This window comes from Gigantopelta aegis, chromosome 9, assembly GCF_016097555.1.
Source record: "Gigantopelta aegis isolate Gae_Host chromosome 9, Gae_host_genome, whole genome shotgun sequence".
Lineage (NCBI taxonomy): Eukaryota > Metazoa > Mollusca > Gastropoda > Neomphalida > Peltospiridae > Gigantopelta > Gigantopelta aegis.
In genome coordinates, this window is record NC_054707.1 from 65550982 (window position 1) to 65573751 (window position 22770).

Genomic DNA, 22770 nt, shown 5'->3' on the forward strand with positions numbered 1-22770 from the left:
AACTGATCAAAGGCTGTGGTATGTGCTTTCCTGTCTGTGGGAAAGTGCATATAAAAAATCCCTTGCTGCATTAGGAAAAAAATGTAGCGAGCTTTCTCTGATGACTGCCAAATTTACAAAATGTTTGACATCCAATAGCCGATGATTAATAAATCAATGTGCTCTAGTGGTGTCATTAACCAAACCTAACTTTTCTTGTAGACCAGTAATGGAAAAAATCAACAATTTGTAGACTCATTAGCACTTCATGTATGGTTCCAGAAATAAGGACAATGCCAGAGGTAACAAAAGAGTGAACAATTTAATTATTAAATGCTTTAAACATTTGTCAGTTGTAATCACTATAATTAAAACAATTTATTTGATTGCAGTGACGTTGATATATTCCCATTACCATATTCAGGCTGGTATCTCTTTATTCTAAACAATGTTTTCACAGTCAAGGATGAGAACAAAAAAATAATTTAACATGCAGGTTCAGATCAAGCTGTTGTAGCCAGGTTCTGATGTGGGCCACTTCCTTCAAGACAACCATTTCGCAGTGATTTTTTATCCTTAATGTAGCCATATATGTTTGCATGAATGTTCAAGTGTCTGATAAATGTAATTCCTTTAGGTATGTTGTAAGTCATTAGCTTATTAGTTATCCTGTTGCTCATGCCAGAACCATATGCATTGGCAGCTGCTTTCGGCTAACTCTTATTATGGAACATTATGTTCCAATGCCGGAAGTCTGTTCTTGAAGCTAATTATTTAATGAGCTCCTAAACCAACTATTTGTGTATTACTCAATTACATGAGAGTAACTTTCAGCCAGTATTACAGCACAGGACATGACAGATGCTGCCTTTTTTCTCATCTGCTAATAAAGATCTATTAAGAGAAAATTTGAAACATGTTTTTACATCTATTTTACCTCTCTGACTCTCTAGTCAGTGTTTGATTTATCTTCAGTAGGTCTGGGGGGAGGGGGTTAAGGAGTGATTACAATCACCATAAATCTGGGAGGAGGGGGTTAAGGAGTGATTACAATCACCATAAATCATCAAATTAGGTGTCATGGTGTTACCACATCAGGGTTAGTACAGTAAATATTTGAGGAGGAGTACCTTTCATGGTGAAAGTTAGTTTTTTTCTCTTATACTCTATACAAGGTGCCTGAACTTTGGAAGGAGTATACCTTCCATGGTGGTAGCTAGTTTTTTCCCTTATACTCTTACACCAGGTGCCTGAACTGTTATGTGGTTAACACATAATAAGTGGGATGTAGCTTAGTGGTTGAGCATTTGTATTAAATCTGATGGGTCATAGAATTAATTGTTTAGAATAGACTTATACAGAATAAGACGAAAACATTTTCCCCTCAACCCAGTTAGATGCCATATAACTGTAAATAAAATGTGTTGAGTGTGTCGTTAAATAAAACATTTCTTTCTTTCTCAACGCAGTTAAGTAGTATATACTGTCTTGTGTATAGGAAGGTGCATATAAAAGGTCCCTTGCTGCTAATAGCTAACCATAAATTAAACAGTGAGATAGGTTGTCTTCAAATAAAAATAGTTCTTTATGTTTGCAGTGTGAAGATATTCCTTTCCTTTACAAAACATCCTCAGATTAAACAGTGAGCTAGGTTGTCTTCCAATAAAAACATTTTTCTTTGTAAAGATATTCTTTTCCTTTTATAACATCCGTAGATTAAGCAGTGACCTAGGTTGTCTTCAAATATTCAAAGATATTAATTTCCATTACATATTAATATCCACAAATTAAAATTCACTGCATTATCTACTTGGCAAGTGCCAGAGTTAGCCCTGAGCTAGCTTGTCTTCAGATAAAAATATAATCTTTATGTTCACAGTGCGAGGATGTTCCTTTCCTTTACATGACATCCACAAATTAAACTGAGCTAGATTGTCTTCAGATAAAAATATAATCTTTATGTTCACAGTGCGAGGATGTTCCTTTCCTTTACATAACATCCACAAATTAAACTCTGAGCTAGATTGTCTTCAGATAAAAATATAATCTTTATGTTCACAAATGCGAGGATGTTCCTTTCCTTTACATGACATCCACAAATTAAACTGAGCTAGCTTGTCTTCAGATAAAAATATAATCTTTATGTTCACAGTGCGAGGATGTTCCTTTCCTTTACATGACATCCACAAATTAAACTCTGAGCTAGATTGTCTTCAGATAAAAATATAATCTTTATGTTCACAGTGCGAGGATGTTCCTTTCCTTTACATGACATCCACAAATTAAACTGTGAGCTAGTTTGTCTTCAGATAAAAATATAATCTTTATGTTCACAAATGCGAGGATGTTCCTTTCCTTTACATGACATCCACAAATTAAACTCTGAGCTAGATTGTCTTCAGATAAAAATATAATCTTTATGTTCACAGTGCGAGGATGTTCCTTTCCTTTACATGACATCCACAAATTAAACTCTGAGCTAGATTGTCTTCAGATAAAAATATAATCTTTATGTTCACAAATGCGAGGATGTTCCTTTCCTTTACATGACATCCACAAATTAAACTGTGAGCTAGATTGTCTTCAAATAAAAATATAATCTTTATGTTCACAGAGCGAGGATGTTCCTTTCCTTTACATGACATCCACAAATTAAACTCTGAGCTAGATTGTCTTCAAATAAAAATATAATCTTTATGTTCACAGAGCGAGGATGTTCCTTTCCTTTACATGACATCCACAAATTAAACTGAGCTAGCTTGTCTTCAGATAAAAATATAATCTTTATGTTCACAGTGCGAGGATGTTCCTTTCCTTTACATGACATCCACAAATTAAACTGTGAGACTAGTTTGTCTTCATATAAAAATATAATCTTTATGTTCACAGAGCGAGGATGTTCCTTTCCTTTACATGACATCCACAAATTAAACTGTGAGCTAGATTGTCTTCAGATAAAAATATAATCTTTATGTTCACAGTGCGAGGATGTTCCTTTCCTTTACATGACATCCACAAATTAAACTCTGAGCTAGATTGTCTTCAGATAAAAATATAATCTTTATGTTCACAGTGCGAGGATGTTCCTTTCCTTTACATGACATCCACAAATTAAACTCTGAGCTAGATTGTCTTCAGATAAAAATATAATCTTTATGTTCACAAATGCGAGGATGTTCCTTTCCTTTACATGACATCCACAAATTAAACTGTGAGCTAGTTTGTCTTCAGATAAAAATATAATCTTTATGTTCACAGAGCGAGGATGTTCCTTTCCTTTACATGACATCCACAAATTAAACTGTGAGCTAGATTGTCTTCAGATAAAAATATAATCTTTATGTTCATAGAGTGAGGATGTTCCTTTCCTTTACATGACATCCACAAATTAAACTGTGAGCTAGTTTGTCTTCAGATAAAAATATAATCTTTATGTTCACAGAGCGAGGATGTTCCTTTCCTTTACATGACATCCACAAATTAAACTGTGAGCTAGATTGTCTTCAGATAAAAATATAATCTTTATGTTCACAGTGCGAGGATGTTCCTTTCCTTTACATGACATCCACAAATTAAACTCTGAGCTAGATTGTCTTCAGATAAAAATATAATCTTTATGTTCACAGTGCGAGGATGTTCCTTTCCTTTACATGACATCCACAAATTAAACTCTGAGCTAGATTGTCTTCAGATAAAAATATAATCTTTATGTTCACAGTGCGAGGATGTTCCTTTCCTTTACATGACATCCACAAATTAAACTGTGAGCTAGTTTGTCTTCAGATAAAAATATAATCTTTATGTTCACAGAGCGAGGATGTTCCTTTCCTTTACATGACATCCACAAATTAAACTGTGAGCTAGATTGTCTTCAGATAAAAATATAATCTTTATGTTCACAGAGCGAGGATGTTCCTTTCCTTTACATGACATCCACAAATTAAACTCTGAGCTAGATTGTCTTCAGATAAAAATATAATCTTTATGTTCACAAATGCGAGGATGTTCCTTTCCTTTACATGACATCCACAAATTAAACTGTGAGCTAGATTGTCTTCAAATAAAAATATAATCTTTATGTTCACAGTGCGAGGATGTTCCTTTCCTTTACATGACATCCACAAATTAAACTGTGAGCTAGTTTGTCTTCAGATAAAAATATAATCTTTATGTTCACAGAGCGAGGATGTTCCTTTCCTTTACATGACATCCACAAATTAAACTCTGAGCTAGATTGTCTTCAGATAAAAATATAATCTTTATGTTCACAGAGCGAGGATGTTCCTTTCCTTTACATGACATCCACAAATTAAACTCTGAGCTAGATTGTCTTCAGATAAAAATATAATCTTTATGTTCACAGAGCGAGGATGTTCCTTTCCTTTACATGACATCCACAAATTAAACTGTGAGCTAGATTGTCTTCAGATAAAAATATAATCTTTATGTTCACAGAGCGAGGATGTTCCTTTCCTTTACATGACATCCACAAATTAAACTGAGCTAGCTTGTCTTCAGATAAAAATATAATCTTTATGTTCACAGAGCGAGGATGTTCCTTTCCTTTACATGACATCCACAAATTAAACTCTGAGCTAGATTGTCTTCAGATAAAAATATAATCTTTATGTTCACAGAGCGAGGATGTTCCTTTCCTTTACATGACATCCACAAATTAAACTGTGAGCTAGATTGTCTTCAGATAAAAATATAATCTTTATGTTCACAGAGCGAGGATGTTCCTTTCCTTTACATGACATCCACAAATTAAACTGTGAGCTAGATTGTCTTCAAATAAAAATATAATCTTTATGTTCACAGAGCGAGGATGTTCCTTTCCTTTACATGACATCCACAAATTAAACTGAGCTAGCTTGTCTTCAGATAAAAATATAATCTTTATGTTCACAGTGCGAGGATGTTCCTTTCCTTTACATGACATCCACAAATTAAACTGTGAGCTAGTTTGTCTTCAGATAAAAATATAATCTTTATGTTCACAGTGCGAGGATGTTCCTTTCCTTTACATGACATCCACAAATTAAACTGTGAGCTAGTTTGTCTTCAGATAAAAATATAATCTTTATGTTCACAGAGCGAGGATGTTCCTTTCCTTTACATGACATCCACAAATTAAACTGTGAGCTAGATTGTCTTCAGATAAAAATATAATCTTTATGTTCACAGAGCGAGGATGTTCCTTTCCTTTACATGACATCCACAAATTAAACTCTGAGCTAGATTGTCTTCAGATAAAAATATAATCTTTATGTTCACAAATGCGAGGATGTTCCTTTCCTTTACATGACATCCACAAATTAAACTGTGAGCTAGATTGTCTTCAAATAAAAATATAATCTTTATGTTCACAGTGCGAGGATGTTCCTTTCCTTTACATGACATCCACAAATTAAACTGTGAGCTAGTTTGTCTTCAGATAAAAATATAATCTTTATGTTCACAGAGCGAGGATGTTCCTTTCCTTTACATGACATCCACAAATTAAACTGTGAGCTAGATTGTCTTCAGATAAAAATATAATCTTTATGTTCACAGAGCGAGGATGTTCCTTTCCTTTACATGACATCCACAAATTAAACTCTGAGCTAGATTGTCTTCAGATAAAAATATAATCTTTATGTTCACAGAGCGAGGATGTTCCTTTCCTTTACATGACATCCACAAATTAAACTGTGAGCTAGATTGTCTTCAGATAAAAATATAATCTTTATGTTCACAGAGCGAGGATGTTCCTTTCCTTTACATGACATCCACAAATTAAACTGAGCTAGCTTGTCTTCAGATAAAAATATAATCTTTATGTTCACAGTGCGAGGATGTTCCTTTCCTTTACATGACATCCACAAATTAAACTGTGAGCTAGATTGTCTTCAAATAAAAAATATTCCTTTATGTTCCCAATGCAAGGATGTTCCTTTCTATTGCATTCTTAGCATCCACAATTTAAACCATGAATGTTAGCTTGTTTTCAAATAAAAATTAAAATATGGGGCAGGACGTAGCCCAGTGGTAAAGCGTTCACTTGATGCGTGGTCAGTCTAGGATCGATCCCTGTCGGTGGACCCATTGGGCTATTTCTCGTTCCAGCCAGTGCTCCACAACTGGTGTAACAAAGGCCATGGTATGTATATGCATATAAAAGGTCCCTTTAATTTGCTGCTAATCAAAAAGAGTAGCCCATGAAGTGGCGACCACAGGTTTCCTCTCTCAATATCTGTGTGGTCCTTAACCATATGAGGAGTTCAAGTGCAAAACCTCGTAAACGCCACATCCATGAAAATTGAGATAACCATTGGAGACAAACCTTCTCAGTCCCTGGTACCTGATGAGCAAATACATTTTGCTTCAAAAACCCGTTAATCCCATTCTAAATCCAAGCTAAAATACGATTTCTTTGCAGAACCTCGTAAACGCTATCTGAGTGTCTGCAGAACCACGTAGTTTGTAGACCACCAATCACATGTGCGCATCAGATCACATGACGCATAAGATGGCCGCGCCCATAATAAGTATTTTTGCGCGCTGAATTCGTATAATTCCTTCAGATTTTGGCCAATTTATCCACGCTAGTTATGGAAACTTATGATGTAGCTGACGAACCTGTGATGTTATCACCAACAGGAAAGCGTAAACGACATCGGCCACGAAGTTCGCCCGTTCTATAGCCAAAACAGCTTGCTACAGTGGTGATGGTTTGATTCCTCGTGTAACATGCGCACATATGACCAGGAATTATGTGGTGTGCCAGTTTGTTCAATATTGTGAAAAATTACTTTAACACTCACTAGCCCAATTTCAATAAATCGTGTGTTTAAATTGGGGAGGGGGCGAGATGACTGACTGAACTTTCGTGTAATCTTTTGATGACTTCCAATGGGGGATGGAGTATGTTGTGCCCCAACTGGCATTATTTTCCAGTCACTTTCCATAATTATAATTCTAGAGTGAGTATATTACTGTCATTGTTATTACACTGGGATGGCACAATCGTTTTAAATAAGTGTCAGTTTTAACGCTTTGTGAAGGCTAGGAACAATAGGCCAGCAACTGCCAAACTTTGGTATATCCATGGACAAGTAAAGTTCTTATTTTGTAAATATTTAATTAACCTTCACTTTTAAGATGTTTCTAATTGTCTGTTGTTTGATTCTGCAACATGTCCATAACACTAGTCTCCAGAAATGGACTTACTGAGTTTTGCAAAGAAACCGAAGGTGGACTTACTTGGTTTTTCAGAAAAATCAATCGCATTTTGGTAATTACCAAGTTTTTTAATAAAGGTTCATTTCTTACATTAATATATTTTTTTTCATTGCTCCATAACCATTTCATGACACGAAAAGTGGAATTAGTGAGAATTAAAATTACCATCAGGTAAAAATCTTCATTTTAAAACAAATGAAGTCAGATGGACTTACTGGGTTTTGCGCCTGAACTCCTCATATGTCCAATGCCATATAACCGTAAATAAAATGTGTTGATTGCATCGTTAAATAAAACATTTTCCATCTTACTTTCTTTTGTGGTTGAGTATATATATATATTCCTTTCCTTTAAATAACCTCCACAGATTAAACAATGAGCTAGGTAGTATTTAAATAAAAGTATTTGTTTGCAGTATGAGGATATTAATTTCTTTTACATAATATCCATATATTAAACTGTGAGCTAGGTTGTCTTCAAATAAATAGATTTCTTGTTTGCAGTGCGAGGTTATTTCTTTCTTTTACATAATGCCCATATATACAACAGAGCTAGATTGTCTTCAAATTAAAATAATCTTTGTTTGCAGTGCTAGGATATTCCTTTCCTTTACATAACATCCACATTTTAAACGGTGACCTATATTGTCTTCCAATAAAACTATTTTTCTTTTTATGTTTACAGTGCGAGAATATTCCTTTCTTTTTCATAACATCCACATTTTAAACAGTGACCTACATTGTCTTCAAATAAATATTTGTCTTTATTATCCACATAGTTCAAGATATTCAGGGAAATATAATCAGTATGACCCACGTGTATCACAATGATTTCACATGCACCACGAATGACGTAATTTTGTGAAGTGATGTCATAACTTAATGCGACTTCCCCAGTGTAAACGCATATCAAATATGACATTTTGAAAATGACATCGTTTCGTCGTCTGTTTTTAATTATGTTTCAAATGTTTTGACATGGTCCTAGCTTGTTATTCATAAATATAATATTTTGGATAATGTGGATAATAAAGAAATTATTACATTCGCGTGTGAGTCATACTGATTTTATGAAACTCTGGTAATACAATAATCCTGACACTCATTTCATAAAATCATTACAACACACAAGCTCGTTTAATAATCTCTATCCACAGATTAAACGGTGACCTACATTGTCTTCCAATAAAACTATTTTTCTTTTTATGTTCACAGTGCGAGAATATTCCTTTCTTTTTCATAACATCCTCATTTTAAACAGTGACCTACATTGTCTTCCAATAAATATTTATGTCTTTATGTTTGTAGTGCGAGGAGCACCTCAAGAGGCCGGTTCACTGTCGTGGCAGGATGTACGGGATCCTGCTGGAGAGCATCCAGTACTTCATCAAGGACCGTTACGGAGAGGACGTGTGGCTGCGCATCCTCGACACGGCCAGCATCCGCAACCTGGTGTTCTCCACACACAAGACCTACGAGGACAAGATCATGGTGCGGCTGGCCGAGAGCTGCAGCAAGGTCCTCGACAACATGACCATCAACGACGCCATGTACTACTTCGGCCAGTGCTTCGTCGACTTCTGCCGACACTACGGGTACGACAAGATTCTGCGGGTGGCCGGGAGGCACTACCGAGACTTCCTGCATGGTATTGACAATCTGCACGAGACGGTGCGCTTCAGCTACCCCAAGCTGCAGAGTCCATCCTTCATTGTGGACTCGGAGGACTATGATGGATGTGTGCTGACATATCGGTCGAAGCGGGTTGGCTTCACGTACTATGTCATGGGGCAGCTGAAGCAGTGTGCTCTCCGATTCTATAACGTGAACGTGATGATCACGATTCTGCAAGAAGTGAGAACCGAGCATGGCTGCCATGTTAAATATCGATTGGACTTTGACAATGTGGGATTTTGTCCAAAGACGCCGTTGTTTTCTGGTTCCAGTAATATGCAGTACATTCCTGTCTCTAGTAGTACATTCTTCAAGGTATGCATTGCTTTTAGTACATATAGAAAGAATAGTTATAATAGAAAATATTCTTTAAATTTCATATAATATATGAATGACGTCATCTCACATATTTATCGTATTGGCTTCCTTCCAGATAGGGGCAGGACGTAGGCCAGTGGTAAAAACCCTTGCTTGATGTGATGTCGGTCTGGGATCGATCCCCGTTGGTGGGCCCATTGGGTTATTTCTCGTTCCAGCCAGTGCACCACAACTGACATATCAAATGCCGTGGTATGTGTTATCCGGTCTGTGGGATGGTGCATATAAAAGATCCCTTGCTGTTAATCGAAAAGAGTAGCCCATGAAGTGGCGACGGCGGGTTTCCTCCCTCAACATCTGTGTGGCCCTTAACCTTAAGTCCGACGCCATATAACCATAAATAAAATGTGTTCAGTACATCGTTAAATAAAACATTTCCTTCCTTCGTCCAGATCTTTTTGGTGTTCACAGAGGTATATCAAGCTAACATTTAAAACAAACGTAATTTGTTGGAAATATCTAATTTACATAATAGATTAAATTCCCACGAGATACTGCCAGAAGTAATATACAGGTGCCACTCCATGATAATGTTTTTTAGTCCCCTACTGTTCCAACAGGAAGGGACTATAGGTGGTGCATTTTCAGGGTAGTACGGTATATATTATAAGACTCCATCATTTGTGGTCATGAGTGATAGAAAAAGTACACCCTTGATAGTAGAAATTTCAATCTGGGACAAGGGTAGAAATTTTCATCATTGATGGTGTACTTTTTCTGTCCCATGTGAAAAAATATGATGGAGTCTTTTTTTTCTCATCCATTCAGTAAATGAACTATTATTTTACAGGAATAGACAAAGATGGCTGAAAAAGTAACTTCTTTATTTGACCATTTTATCGCAAGTAAACTACACTATCATATTTGCTGAGTTTGTTTCATGTATTTAACATCATAAATTAACAAGATAGCTTTTAAAATGAAGATTTTAACAAATAACAAATATTTATCTAAAACTAGTGTCTAATGACCTCAACTCACCAACTTGCATTAATATGACATCATATATTACCAAATAAAATATCTTTCATAGCTTTCTTTCATGGGATAGCTCTGTCCTATATACCTAAGGATAAGATATATTAGTTACCTTCTAGATCTGCACAGTATTCAGAGATTACTGCCTGCTTTTTGTTAAATAAGAATTGACAGTCACAAATCATATGGAATTGCATGGATTTACAGAGCAATTTTATGCTGAATTTATGATTGATATAATAATTATTTATAAGTACAAACAACCTGGCTCATATAGTTAAAAATACACATAAATCAATGACTCTCATTCTTGCTATGATTTTGTTTATGAAAATGATATCCTATTATATTTAATGTCAGATTTTCTGCACTTTATAACATTTCAAGGCTTAAAATTCATTTTGTGGGAGGACGGGACGTAGTCCAGTGGTAAAACGCTCTCTTGATGTGCGGTCGGTCTAGGATCAATCCTCGTCAGTGGGCTTATTGGGCTATTTCTCACTCTAGCCAGTGCACCATGACTGGTATATCAAAGGCTGTGGTATGTGCTATCATGTCTGTGAGATGGTGCATATAAAGATCCCTTGCTACTAATGGAAAAATGTAGCGGGTTTTCTCTCTATGACTGTCAAAATTACCATATGTTTGACATCCAATAGCCGATGATTAATAAATCAATGTGCTCTAGTGGTGGTGTTAAACAAAACTTCTTTTTTTTTTCATTTTGTGGAGATGAAAGCTCAGATTTCAAGATGGAAGCAATGGTAGAAATTGGACAGTAGTCTTGTAACATTTGTAGTGCAACCTGTTTAATAGCAATGTGAAAGACTTCAGACAAAAGTGGATAAAAACACAATATTTATATGGTTGCTTCTGAAAATCAAGAATTCTTGATATATTTGGAATACTGTCTAAAATAAGATGGAAGGAAACACTGCTTGTTAAGCTGATCATCAGAAAGCATGTTGTGTATTTTGAGCGCCATTTGATGCCTTCTCCTGTCAATTTCAGGCCTTGCATTTGGTTTTTCTAGACATCATCCAATTACACCAATTATATTTAAGTAGATCATATAACAGCAGAAAGGTTGTAGCTGATTTTATATTAAAAATATCTATAAATCTTTAAATCAATGGGTTCTAGTGGTGTTGTAAAACAAAAGGAACTTTAAAAAATAAATTTACATTAGTTTTGACAACCCTGCAGCATCATTATATTTAGTGCTGTTTTCTGTGCTTTAATTTTGTAGTAGTTTCCATTTTGCCTTGTCTTTAACCAAGACATGGTACTCAAATATACCAGACCAAACCTTGACCTCATAAGAATGTAGTTACTTTTGTGTCAAAAATATCAATTCTGTTTTAGTATATTTTTTATTTATATTAATTTTAACAACCCTGCATAATTATAACACTTAGTACTGTATCCTATCTCTTGGTTTTGTAGTTGTTTCCATTTTGCCTCGTGTTTGACCAAGACATGGTACTCAAATACACCGGACCAAACCTTGACCTCATCCTACAGGGCCGAGACATCATTGACCAGCGCATCACGGATGTTTTCATTCTCCGGCGCCCACTCGTAGACTTCACCTGGGAAAACGTAAGACTTTATCTCCTAAATAGCTTTCTCTTTTAAAACTTGTTAATAGGAAATATTGTTATGAGATGCAAGTAAGCTTAGCCACATTGAAATAATTTGGGTTTGATGTACCATACAATTTTTATACTAATATGGATTTATTCTTTTTAAAACTAGTGAAATGATCACACTGAAATTAAAGGGGCAGACCCTATTTTTTAAACGCTAAAGTATATTTTTCACTATTTGAGCCATTTTTGATGACTGAAATCAAACATTACTTAGATTTTATTGTTTAGATTATCCATTCCTGTACATCAGAAGTGTTTCTGGTCATCTTGTTGTTTCTAATACCACAACATCCATTTTCCATATTTTTAAAAACGCATGTGTGTCTGAGAAGTAACTGTTCAGAAGACAAGGTCTAGTCTAATTTGGAGGGTATTTCCTTGCTCTAGTTTCACTCTGTTTTAACTTTATCCAAATGTGTTACAGGTTTGTAAACTTAACTAAACTTAGTGTCCATGTTTACAGCTTAAAACGAGGGTCTGCGTCTTTAAGGTGAGTTAATTACACAGTAATATCTTGGTAGTTATCAACCGTTCCAGGGCTCACGCCACCGGGCGAAGTGAGCTCAAACTTCGCTCTAACCAGCCTGACTTCGCCATGCTAGTCACCGTAAGGCGACATTTGTGTCGCCTTTTTGAAAATAGCCATCACTTGTAATGTACACAATCACGGATGAATGATGAAACAGGAGGAACACCTATTCATAGATAATAATTAAGTGTGAATAGCCTGAGAGTTTGAAGAGACACTGGCACCACAAAATCACGCGACAGGCTCATAGATAGACGGTCTAGCTCAGACAACACCCGTGTCTGGCACTAGTAGTGGAGTAATTATGTAGTTTTACGTAGACTTTGTCATAATGAATAAATTCAACATACAAAACATATGTCGAAATTGTGAAATAGCGGTGTCCTGTCCTACATACCCAGTGGCCACTTAAACTGGATCCACAAGTCGCTAAAGTGTCTGTGTTAAGCAGCCACTAAATTGTGAAATAGCGGTGACCTGTCCTACATACCCAGCGGCCACTTAAACTGGATCCCCCAAGTCGCTAAACGGCCACTAAATGGATAAACTGGATCCCCCAAGTGGCTAAAGTGTCTGTGTTAAGCGGCCACTAAATTGTGAAATAGCGGTGACCTGTCCTACATACCCAGCGGCCACTTAAACTGGATCCACAAGTCGCTAAAGTGTCTGTGTTAAGCGGCCACTAAATTGTGAAATAGCAGTGACCTGTCCTACATACCCAGCGGCCACTTAAACTGGATCCCCCAAGTCACTAAAGTGTCTGTGTTAAGCGGCCACTAAATTATTTAAACTTTTTTTTAAATTGTAAACAACAGTGACAAGGTGCAGCAGATAAGCAATGTTCACACCTTCACGGATACAAGTACCCATTCAGTCTGACAACTCCACAGTGTATTAATTAAGAAACTGTGACTGTGGAATGCATTTAATTGCCTCTGGGTAATCTCAGCTTAACCGTGGTAGATTAATCTACTAGGACAATACTCTGCAAGGAGTAGGTATTAAATGAAATGAGAAGACAAACTTGTAGCAGCACTAAATTGTGAATAGCGGTAACCTGTTCAGAGAATGAATTCTAAACGGTTAAATTAGTGCATTTCAATTACATTTCATTATTTCTAAAGAAGGCAGCATGTGGAAAGGTAATTTTTAAAAACAACCTATAGAGCACATAGCCATCAATTAGCAGTACAGACGGTAAATAAAATAAAATAAAATACAGATTGTAAAAGTTGCACATGTATTAAGATAACTTCTTTTTGGGGGGATTAAAAATTCAAGTCTCCCTGTTGTTAAAAACTTCGCCCACTCTAAAGTTTGAGAGAGAAGTGACTTCGCTCTATGATTTTGACCTTCTGTTTACAGTTACTTTCAAATCCTGTAATATTCTTTATGTGTACTTTGTTTATCTATGTTAAGAAAGAATAATAACTCAACACGGGATTGTCGATTAGGCCACATAAGTGACATGTAATAAAACTAAGACATAAAATAATAATACTAAGACAAAAACAATAGATATAACAATTTAGATATGATTGTTACACAACAATGCAGACATGATTGCTGCGAATGTTATTTCTGGCAAAGTTCTAATGTGTAACTGTGCTAAAGAATGTTCCGAAAAGTAAATTCCTTCCAATATTTTGGGGCTGAATGCGCCATATGCATTGAGCATGTCCTATGATCAATGCACAGGCCCAAAATGAGAAACCTAATCGACAAAAACAAGATAAAGTCATGAAACACTTGAATACTTGAACACACCAAATCTACTAACATGGTAACTACATGATCTACTCAAACTTACTAGCACATAAACAGATTAATTTGTACCATCCGCATCAAAGTAGTATTTTCGCTACAGGTAGCATACCTGAGACAATGACTTTCTCACTACAATTAATGGATACCTACTATTTCCAACATGATAAAATTTAATGACATATTTCTAAATGTATATATTCTAACTCCTATTATCTTCATTTAATTGTGTTAGAGTACAGGCTGAGAACCCACAAACCTGACTTCTCACAACAATCAATGAATAACCACTAATCCTAACATGATAAAATTAATGACAAATTTCTAAATGTAATTACATGTATATATCCAAGTGTCATATTATTTTCATTTCACTATTTACCGTGATAGAGTACAGGCTGAGAACCCACAAACCTGACTTTCGCACTACAATTAATGAATAACTACTAATTCTAATGTGATAACTTAAAGACATATTTCTAATGTAATTACATGTATATCATTGGACTATGCAAATGTAAATGACATCCAGTTTGACGTGATAACAAAACAATGCCAGATTGTGAACCCACAAACCTGACAATAATCATGGATTTGTATATCCCATATGTTTACACGTTAGATGTGTGTCCACTCAAACGGATATATCGCTTAAAAGCATCGGATTTCCATCGACCTAATACCCAAATGGAGCAGTCAGACATGCCTTGTGAAGCGCATTCACTGGCTGCACCAATACGAAAACTATGGGACTTGAACTGCTTGATGCTCAAGCCACAAAAGTTCAAAACACAATTTAATTCCTGCTTGAATTCACTTCTTGTGACAAGCAGTTGGTCCTTATTTAAGAACAATGGTCCTGATTTGGTGCCTCGGACAGCCAAATACTCCTTTAAAATATTAACTGGGCAGTATAATGGATCTGTTTGTTTCGCCACATCAAGCTGGAACGAACGACCATTCGAGTGTTTGTATTTAACAAATTTAATTTGAATAGTTGTATCACCAAGTACAATGTCTGCCAAATTCAACGTGTTAGCATCCAACGCATGCCTTGAGGTAATTTCCCCTATTCGCAAAAATGCATGGAATGTCAAGGCAAACATGGCCCGATAAAGTAACCTCAAATATTTGAGAGAAGAGACATGGTATTCAGCATTTAATAACATATGTAAAATATTTTTGGTAATAGGCAAACGTGTGTCTAACACACCACCATTTTTCCTGCAGGCTTGTAGCAACTTCTGGATCAAAAATGCAGCAGATGGATCAGGAAAACTTTGTAAACGATGGGCAAATGATATGGCGGACACATAAGTAGTGATGGTAGATGCTGCATAATGTTTTGAATTCAAAAATGATATGAATAAGGCCAGGTGAGCTGTTGAAATGGGTAAAGCAACCGAAAGTTTCAATTCATGTGCAAACTGATGATATACCGTAGTTTAAAAGCTTGCTGATAGCACAACATTGATTCCTTGGTTAACATTCCTTGCAAAATGTTCTGCGAAACACCCATTTATGACGACAAGCTTGGCAGAGGAGGAATCTGTTCTGGGTATATATCTGCGTCTGGCATCAGTTGTCGGAAATGATTGAGTTTCTGTCTGGACAGGGCATCCGCCTGTTGGTTATAGACACCATAAACGTGACAGGCCTTAAACAGGATGTTGAATTGCATACAACAAGTCACCAGTTGGTGTACTAGAAACATAAATAATTTGTCCTTAGAGGTTTGCTTGTTTATTATGTAGATTAATGCCTTATTGTCGGTATGGAAACATATACATTTGTTAGCAAGATTTGAACCCCATACTCTTACTGCCAGCATAATGGGATACAGTTCCAAAAATGTTATGTTTTGCTTACTCCATTTCTTATTCCAAATACCACAAAACCATTGCTTCCCCAAGAGTGCTCCATAACCTACACTGGTGCTTGCATCTGTAAACAGCTGCAGTGAATCTGAACTTAACCATCTACTTTCCAAAAAAAAAGATCTACCATTATAGTTTCGTAGAAATGAATCCCACATCTTCAAATTCTCCCTCATTTGTTGTGAAATTCTGATATGATAATGTGGTTTGCTGATCCCTATTGTCATGTCTCAAAAAGGCCCTTCCTGGCACAATTACTGCACATGCAAAATTGAGTGTGCCTATTATCGATTGCAATTCGGAAAGTCTAATTTTTTCTTTAACTATGTAACTAGAAATGAGTTGCTGGCATTTTTGCAATTTGTCTGCCGGCAATCTGACTTCCATTTTCCCAGAATCTAGTTCATATCCCAAAAAGGTCATGACTTTTGAGGGGTCATAAGTCTTTTCTTTGTTAACTGGCACAACTATATCATTGAAAAAATATTCTAACTGTGCCAGTTTACTACTGCATCTATCCCGGGATTTATCCAAAATTAAGAAATCATCTAGAAAATGAACCACTTCTTTCATGCCTAACTTTTGTTTTAAAACCCATTCTAACCCACAACTGAATTTTTCAAACAACTGACACCTGGAGCTGCAGCCCATCGGTAAATTTTGATCATAATAATATGACACCTTCCACTTGAAACCTAATAAATGATACTGGGTAGGCTTGATCGGAATTAACCTAAATGCATTGGAAATATCAGTTTTAGCTAAATAACAATCCTTTCCTGTTTAATAAAGCTGATAGCATCTTGCACTGAAGAATATGTGACACAAGCATTTTCTGGAGGAATGCCATCATTAATGGAACTGCCTTTAGGGGATGAAAGATTATGGATAAGTCTGTAAGTGTTAGGGGTTTTCTTTTCTACCAAACCCAGTGGCGAGACCCAAAAGTTTGGAAATGGGGGCTTCCCAAAGGGACCAACATATCTCCCTGCAGATAACTCCTTGTTTATTTTTTCATCTACAACTAACATATTTTTACAGACTGCGAATTACTCATTTGATGTGGTGAAAAAGAACCCTTATAACCCACATCAAATCCATAATGAAAACCTTGCACCAGAAATTCCTTTAAATCAACTTGATATCCCTCTAACCAGCACTGCAATCGGTTTACTTTGATTGGGCTAGGCTGCATCCCTACTTTAAGGGGAACAGAGAAGCCAAATTCCGAGTCCCCTGCAAATTTTCATTGCATGTTAGTACGAGGTTGATTCGGTCTGAACTGTCCCCTCATGACAGGAGCCTGTGCTTTCCTGTTTGTATTAAGTGATGGACTGCTTTGTCTAAATGAGTTTGTTCTCCCTTGAAATCTGGGAAGGAGTCTAAATGGTTTGGAAATTGGTTTTGTACAATTTTTGAAAGCATGGGCTTCAAAGAAGTTAAAACAGTTATGTTGAAACGTGCAAGCACTTCCATACTGACAGGCTATACCCTGATGATACTTGAAACAAACCCCCTTTGGGAACTGCGAAGTATTAACCCGATCCACATGTGTGCCTTTCGGTACTCCAGGGGTAGAGCATGTTAAACATGCCTTTAAATACAATTCTAGGTGGGTAATCCCCCAAGAAGCCTGACCGCCCTGTAATAATCTTCTAAATTCTGAGTCATAGAACTGCCAGTCCCCCATTTTTGAGGAAATCTCGCATATGGTCTCAAAATGGTGAGGCAGTTTGCTCCCCAAATCTGGGCTTTTTTGGCAGATGATAGCACAAAAGCGATTCCAAGCTCTTGTCCATTGTGTGAAGGAGAGTATGGACTTTGGCGGCTTCTGTACGATGGACAAACCCAAGCTGCCACTCTCTGCATCCAGGGAAAGACTATATTCCTGATCTTTTCCCTTTTCTAAAAGAGAATGAAAGTCCACATATTCTCCTGACCAAATTTTTGTTCTCAATCTGTCGGGTACATGAGATAGCATAGGCAAGGATGTTGTAATAAACTGTGACTGCCCATTGGTGTCGCTAACCCCCAATTCCTGCCCAAGGATTGAAATGTTATTCCTACCTGTCGAGGGAATATCACTGATAGCAGAGACTGCACGGTTTACAGTTGCTGTAACAGCAGAAGATGCAGAGTCTGGCTGGTCGCCTGTATTGGGCTGCAGAGCTGATAACAACAAGTCAAATTTCTTATCAATGTGCTGAGTCACTTTCGTCAGCACCTCCTCAGTTATCTTCCGCACTAGCGAAGACTCAGAAGATTCTGTTTGAGATGTTGATGTTGAAGACTCAGACGATTCTGTTTGAGATGGTGATGTTGCAGCCGAAGTTCTCTGCTTACGTCAGGGTCTTTTCGGAGGAACATCGCTCCCACTGGAAGATATCTGTGCCTGTTTCGGCATCCTAAAGCTGAATAAAACTACATTAGTGGTATATTCTGCACAACCATACTCGTATACTAACCCTATCAACATTAGGCTAAGAAACCAACATACCCCACTACATACATTCATTATATCCTTGAATATCCACTAATTCAACATGATAAATTTACTATTTAGTGAATGGACAAGTACTTTCTGCACCCCTGTTCATGCCTAAATTGTGGGTTTGTTTATGGTAGTCAAGGCTATACTATCAATTTACCTACTGTTCAGCATGTGGCAAGCATTAATAATTGCTCCCCTTAAAGATTTATACAAATAGTACTGACCTTTGGCATTCAGATGAACACCATCGGGACCAAACAAATCTCTGCCATTCACAGTGTCAAACTGAAACTTGCAGTGTTGCCAAAACTTTATATTAAAGAATTTGCCACCACTCATCTCAGATAACAATATCTCATTTACCTTCATGGCTTTGGTATAATACATGTCCTTGTAGGTCTTGTCATTCTGCACCAACTGACTAGTTAATGTCTTACCTTGTTTATAATACCTAGGCAGTAATTGACATAACATAATCTGTTTAACTTTGTGCCTATTCGTAAGAACCGTACAAAACGAAAGTATACGATACGCAATTTCCTCCGCCGAACAGTCGAACGTGACATCATTGCCTCCGACCAACAAGAGCACACACTGTGGAAGTTGCGCTTCCAATACTCACATGTGCTGTAGAAGCAGTCTATTCACATTCAAACCACCAATACCGTAAAAAGAAATTGTTGAAATTCTATTTAGCCCAAGAGAAAGCTTAAAACGGTCATCGCATTCTGACTGAATGTGATGCATCAACCACTTACAAATCGAATGGCCAAGTATTAAAGTGTGTACAGGCATACTTATCACTATTTCCTAAAATTTTCGTCTCTTGAAATTTTTCTGTCAGGTCAGCTTGACGACTGGTTCCGAAAAGATAGACGAAAATCAGTTAATTATGCTTTTGGTTATGTGAAAAACGGACCGGACAGGTTGAACTGAACAACATTGATACGGACCTAGATATTTACAAATTCCCCATAAAATCTTTTACTAACGTAAAATGTCTTTGTATGAGGTATCAGATTTTTCAGATTCTATGTATGATGTCTGTGTTCATTTTATATATTTCAATATGGTTTAATATTTTCAGATTCTCTGTATGAAGTCTGATATTTTCAGATTCTCTGTATGAAGTCTATGATATTTTCAGATTCTCTGTATGAAGTTTGTGATATTTTCAGATTCTCTGTATGAAGTCTGTGATATTTTCAGATTCTGTATGAAGTCATATTTTCAGATTCTCTGTATGAAGTCATATTTTCAGATTCTCTGTATGAAGTCTGTGATATTTTCAGATTCTCTGTATGAAGTCTGTGATATTTTCAGATTCTCTGTATGAAGTCTGTGATATTTTCAGATTCTCTGTATGAAGTCTGTGATATTTTTTGAGATTCTCTGTATGAAGTCTGTGATATTTTCAGATTCTCTGTATGAAGTCTGTGATATTTTCAGATTCTGTATGAAGTCATATTTTCAGATTCTCTGTATGAAGTCATATTTTCAGATTCTCTGTATGAAGTCTGTGATATTTTCAGATTCTCTGTATGAAGTCTGTGATATTTTCAGATTCTCTGTATGAAGTCTGTGATATTTTCAGATTCTCTGTATGAAGTCTGTGATATTTTCAGATTCTCTGTATGAAGTCTGTGATATTTTTTGAGATTCTCTGTATGAAGTCTGTGATATTTTCAGATTCTGTGTATGAAGTCTGTGATATTTTCAGATTCTCTGTATGAAGTCTGTGATATTTGAACTGGAGAATCTCCAGCGGATTCAGCAGCTGGTGCGTGTGAACGGGACGTCGGTGCCGCTCATTGAGAATGTGAACCAGGCCATGGAGGAGCGGTCCACTCGGAGGCTGCTACTGCGTGGACAGATGAAGTACCTCAGCGAGTGGAAGGCCATGGCATTTCTGTGCACACCACTGTAAGTCAGAGGAACAGGAATCATGATGAATCTTGTTTTCATGTTTATAGTAAGCGCACTGTTCTGGGCTTGAATCTTGGGAGCCTTTGGCATGGCAGGATGAAGTAGCTCAGTGGTAGAGCAATATCCTGATGGGTCGAGGGTCCAAGGAATTATTGCCTTTGATGGACTTAGCCATTGTTGCTTTTCAGTGGGTGGGGTATCCCACTCTCACACACACACACACACACTCTCTCTCTCTCTCTCTCTCTCTCTCTCTCTCTCTCTCTCTCTCTCTCTCTCTCTCTCTCTCTCTCTCTCTCTCTCTCTCTCTCTCTCTCTCTCTCTCTCTCTCTCTCTCTCTCTCCCCCTTCTCTCTCCTCCCACCTAAAGTCTCTCTCTCCCTCTCTCTCTCCTCTCTCTCTCTCTCTCCTCTCTCCCTCTCTCTCACTCCTCCCTCTCCCCCCTCCCTCCCTCCCCTCCCCCCTCCCTCCCTCCCTCCTCCCCCCTCATCCCCTCCTCCCCCCTCCCTCCCTCCCTCCCTCCCTCCTCTCCTCTCTCTCTCTCTCTCTCTCTCTCTCTCTCTCTCTCCTCTCTGTCTCTCTCTCTCTCTCTCTCTCTCTCTGACTCACACAGACACAGAGAAATACTCCTCTCATCTCACTGTTCTCTCTTTCTCTCTCTCTCCTCTCTCTCTCTCTCTCTCTCTCTCTCTCTCTCGCTCTCTCTCTCTCTCCCTCCTCTCCCTCTCTCTCCTCCCTCTTCTCTCTCTCTCTCTCCTCTCCTCTCCCTCCCTCCCCTCCCTCCCCCCCTCCCCCTCCCCCTCCCTCCTCCTCCCCTCCCCTCCCTCCCTCCCTCCCTCCCTCTCTCTCTCTCTCTCTCTCTCTCTCTCTCTCTCTCTCTCTCTCTCTGTCTCTCTCTCTCTCTGTCTCTGTCTCTGACACACACAGACACAGAGATATATACATACTCTCATTCTCACTGTTACTCCCACTCTCACTTTCTTCCATCCCTCCATCCCTCCATCTCCCTCTCCTCTCTGTCTCTCTCTTATAACCATTTGTTAGGCACCAAATAGCCATAGTTTAAAATGTACTAAGGTTTTATTACACAAATATTTGTTTCCATTTCTCAGCTGTAAAGGAAACATGCTTAGTTACATAGACAGCTCTTCCACATTAGCAGTAAGGTTTCTTTTACATGCACGTCATGTTCAGATTGCAGTTTTCTGAAAAACCTACTTGTAAACGCATCATTTTATGCACAGTAAAATAATTCTAGCAAGTTATTTATTTGCTTTGCTCCTAGATAGAATTCTAGTGATTAATATCATGGTCTGATTTAAGTAATAATTCTACTGTGTTTTCCAATTTCAAATTGTTCAGTGTGGTTGTTTTACTGTCACATATTTAAGAAACAAGAAATTTGTAACAATAAGACCATTGATTATCACTGAAAAACACAGTAGGGCTATACCTAATTGTAAGTCAACTGTTTATTCTGGTTGTTTAAAAGGAAATTGTCCTATTTTTAGTATGAATAACAATTTCAAATTTCACCAGCTGATGACATCATTAGGTAACCTAATAACAGGCAATGGGTAGTCAAAAAGTGATTGTAACATAAATTTGTTTAATCATCTCTCATATAAGGATAAAGCCTATTTAAAAAATACATGTATCTTCATTTGTGATTTTAAAATGATTCAATGGGTAACAAATTTTGTACATAATAATGTATACTAGAAAAATTGTCATCATTACAAAACACCCTTCTTCTTTGCTTAAGTTATGACATACTTCAATAAAAACGTAGACTTTACAACCTCAAATTTTAGTAGAGAGCTAATCAGATTAATTTTTACAAATGTGTAGAATTAGAATAACTATTTGCTGGGCACATGTTTTAATGGGAAAGCACTCAATGGGGCCACCTATGGGGACAATTTAACAAGGAGCAATATCTCACTTTAGAAACAACCTATTTTCTAATGTAAAAGTGCAAAAACATTTATCTGTCTTGTTCCCCAATTATTAGTTTGTTTTGACTGAAGGCAAATAATTTATGCTGAAAATGTTATTCTTAACTTCTATTTAACATACCAAAAACATTCTGAACGGCACAATCATGATCGCCCCTCTGTACACTCCCTAAATTCAGTCCGAGGTAGACAAAACATTGCACTCCTCATTTGAACAAACTGCAAAACCAGCTCAAAATCTCATTATCTTGAAGAATGCAATGTTTCTCTCTCCTGGTTAAAAAATAGAATGTAATGAAATATACCGATATCCAACAGAAACTTTACATACGTAAAATTTTA

General features: G+C 37.0%; 1 protein-coding gene across 1 annotated transcript in view; it reads left to right on the forward strand.

The window, feature by feature from the left end:
• Positions 1 to 8552: 8552 nt before the first annotated feature.
• LOC121380950 (soluble guanylate cyclase 88E-like) overlaps positions 8553 to 22770 on the forward strand; it is a 37882-nt gene continuing 23664 nt past the window's right edge. The window contains exons 1-3 of the mRNA XM_041509995.1: positions 8553 to 9191; positions 11679 to 11834; positions 20266 to 20468. Coding sequence (XP_041365929.1) covers positions 8553 to 9191; positions 11679 to 11834; positions 20266 to 20468 — 998 coding nt within the window. The remainder of the gene's footprint in view (positions 9192 to 11678; positions 11835 to 20265; positions 20469 to 22770) is intronic.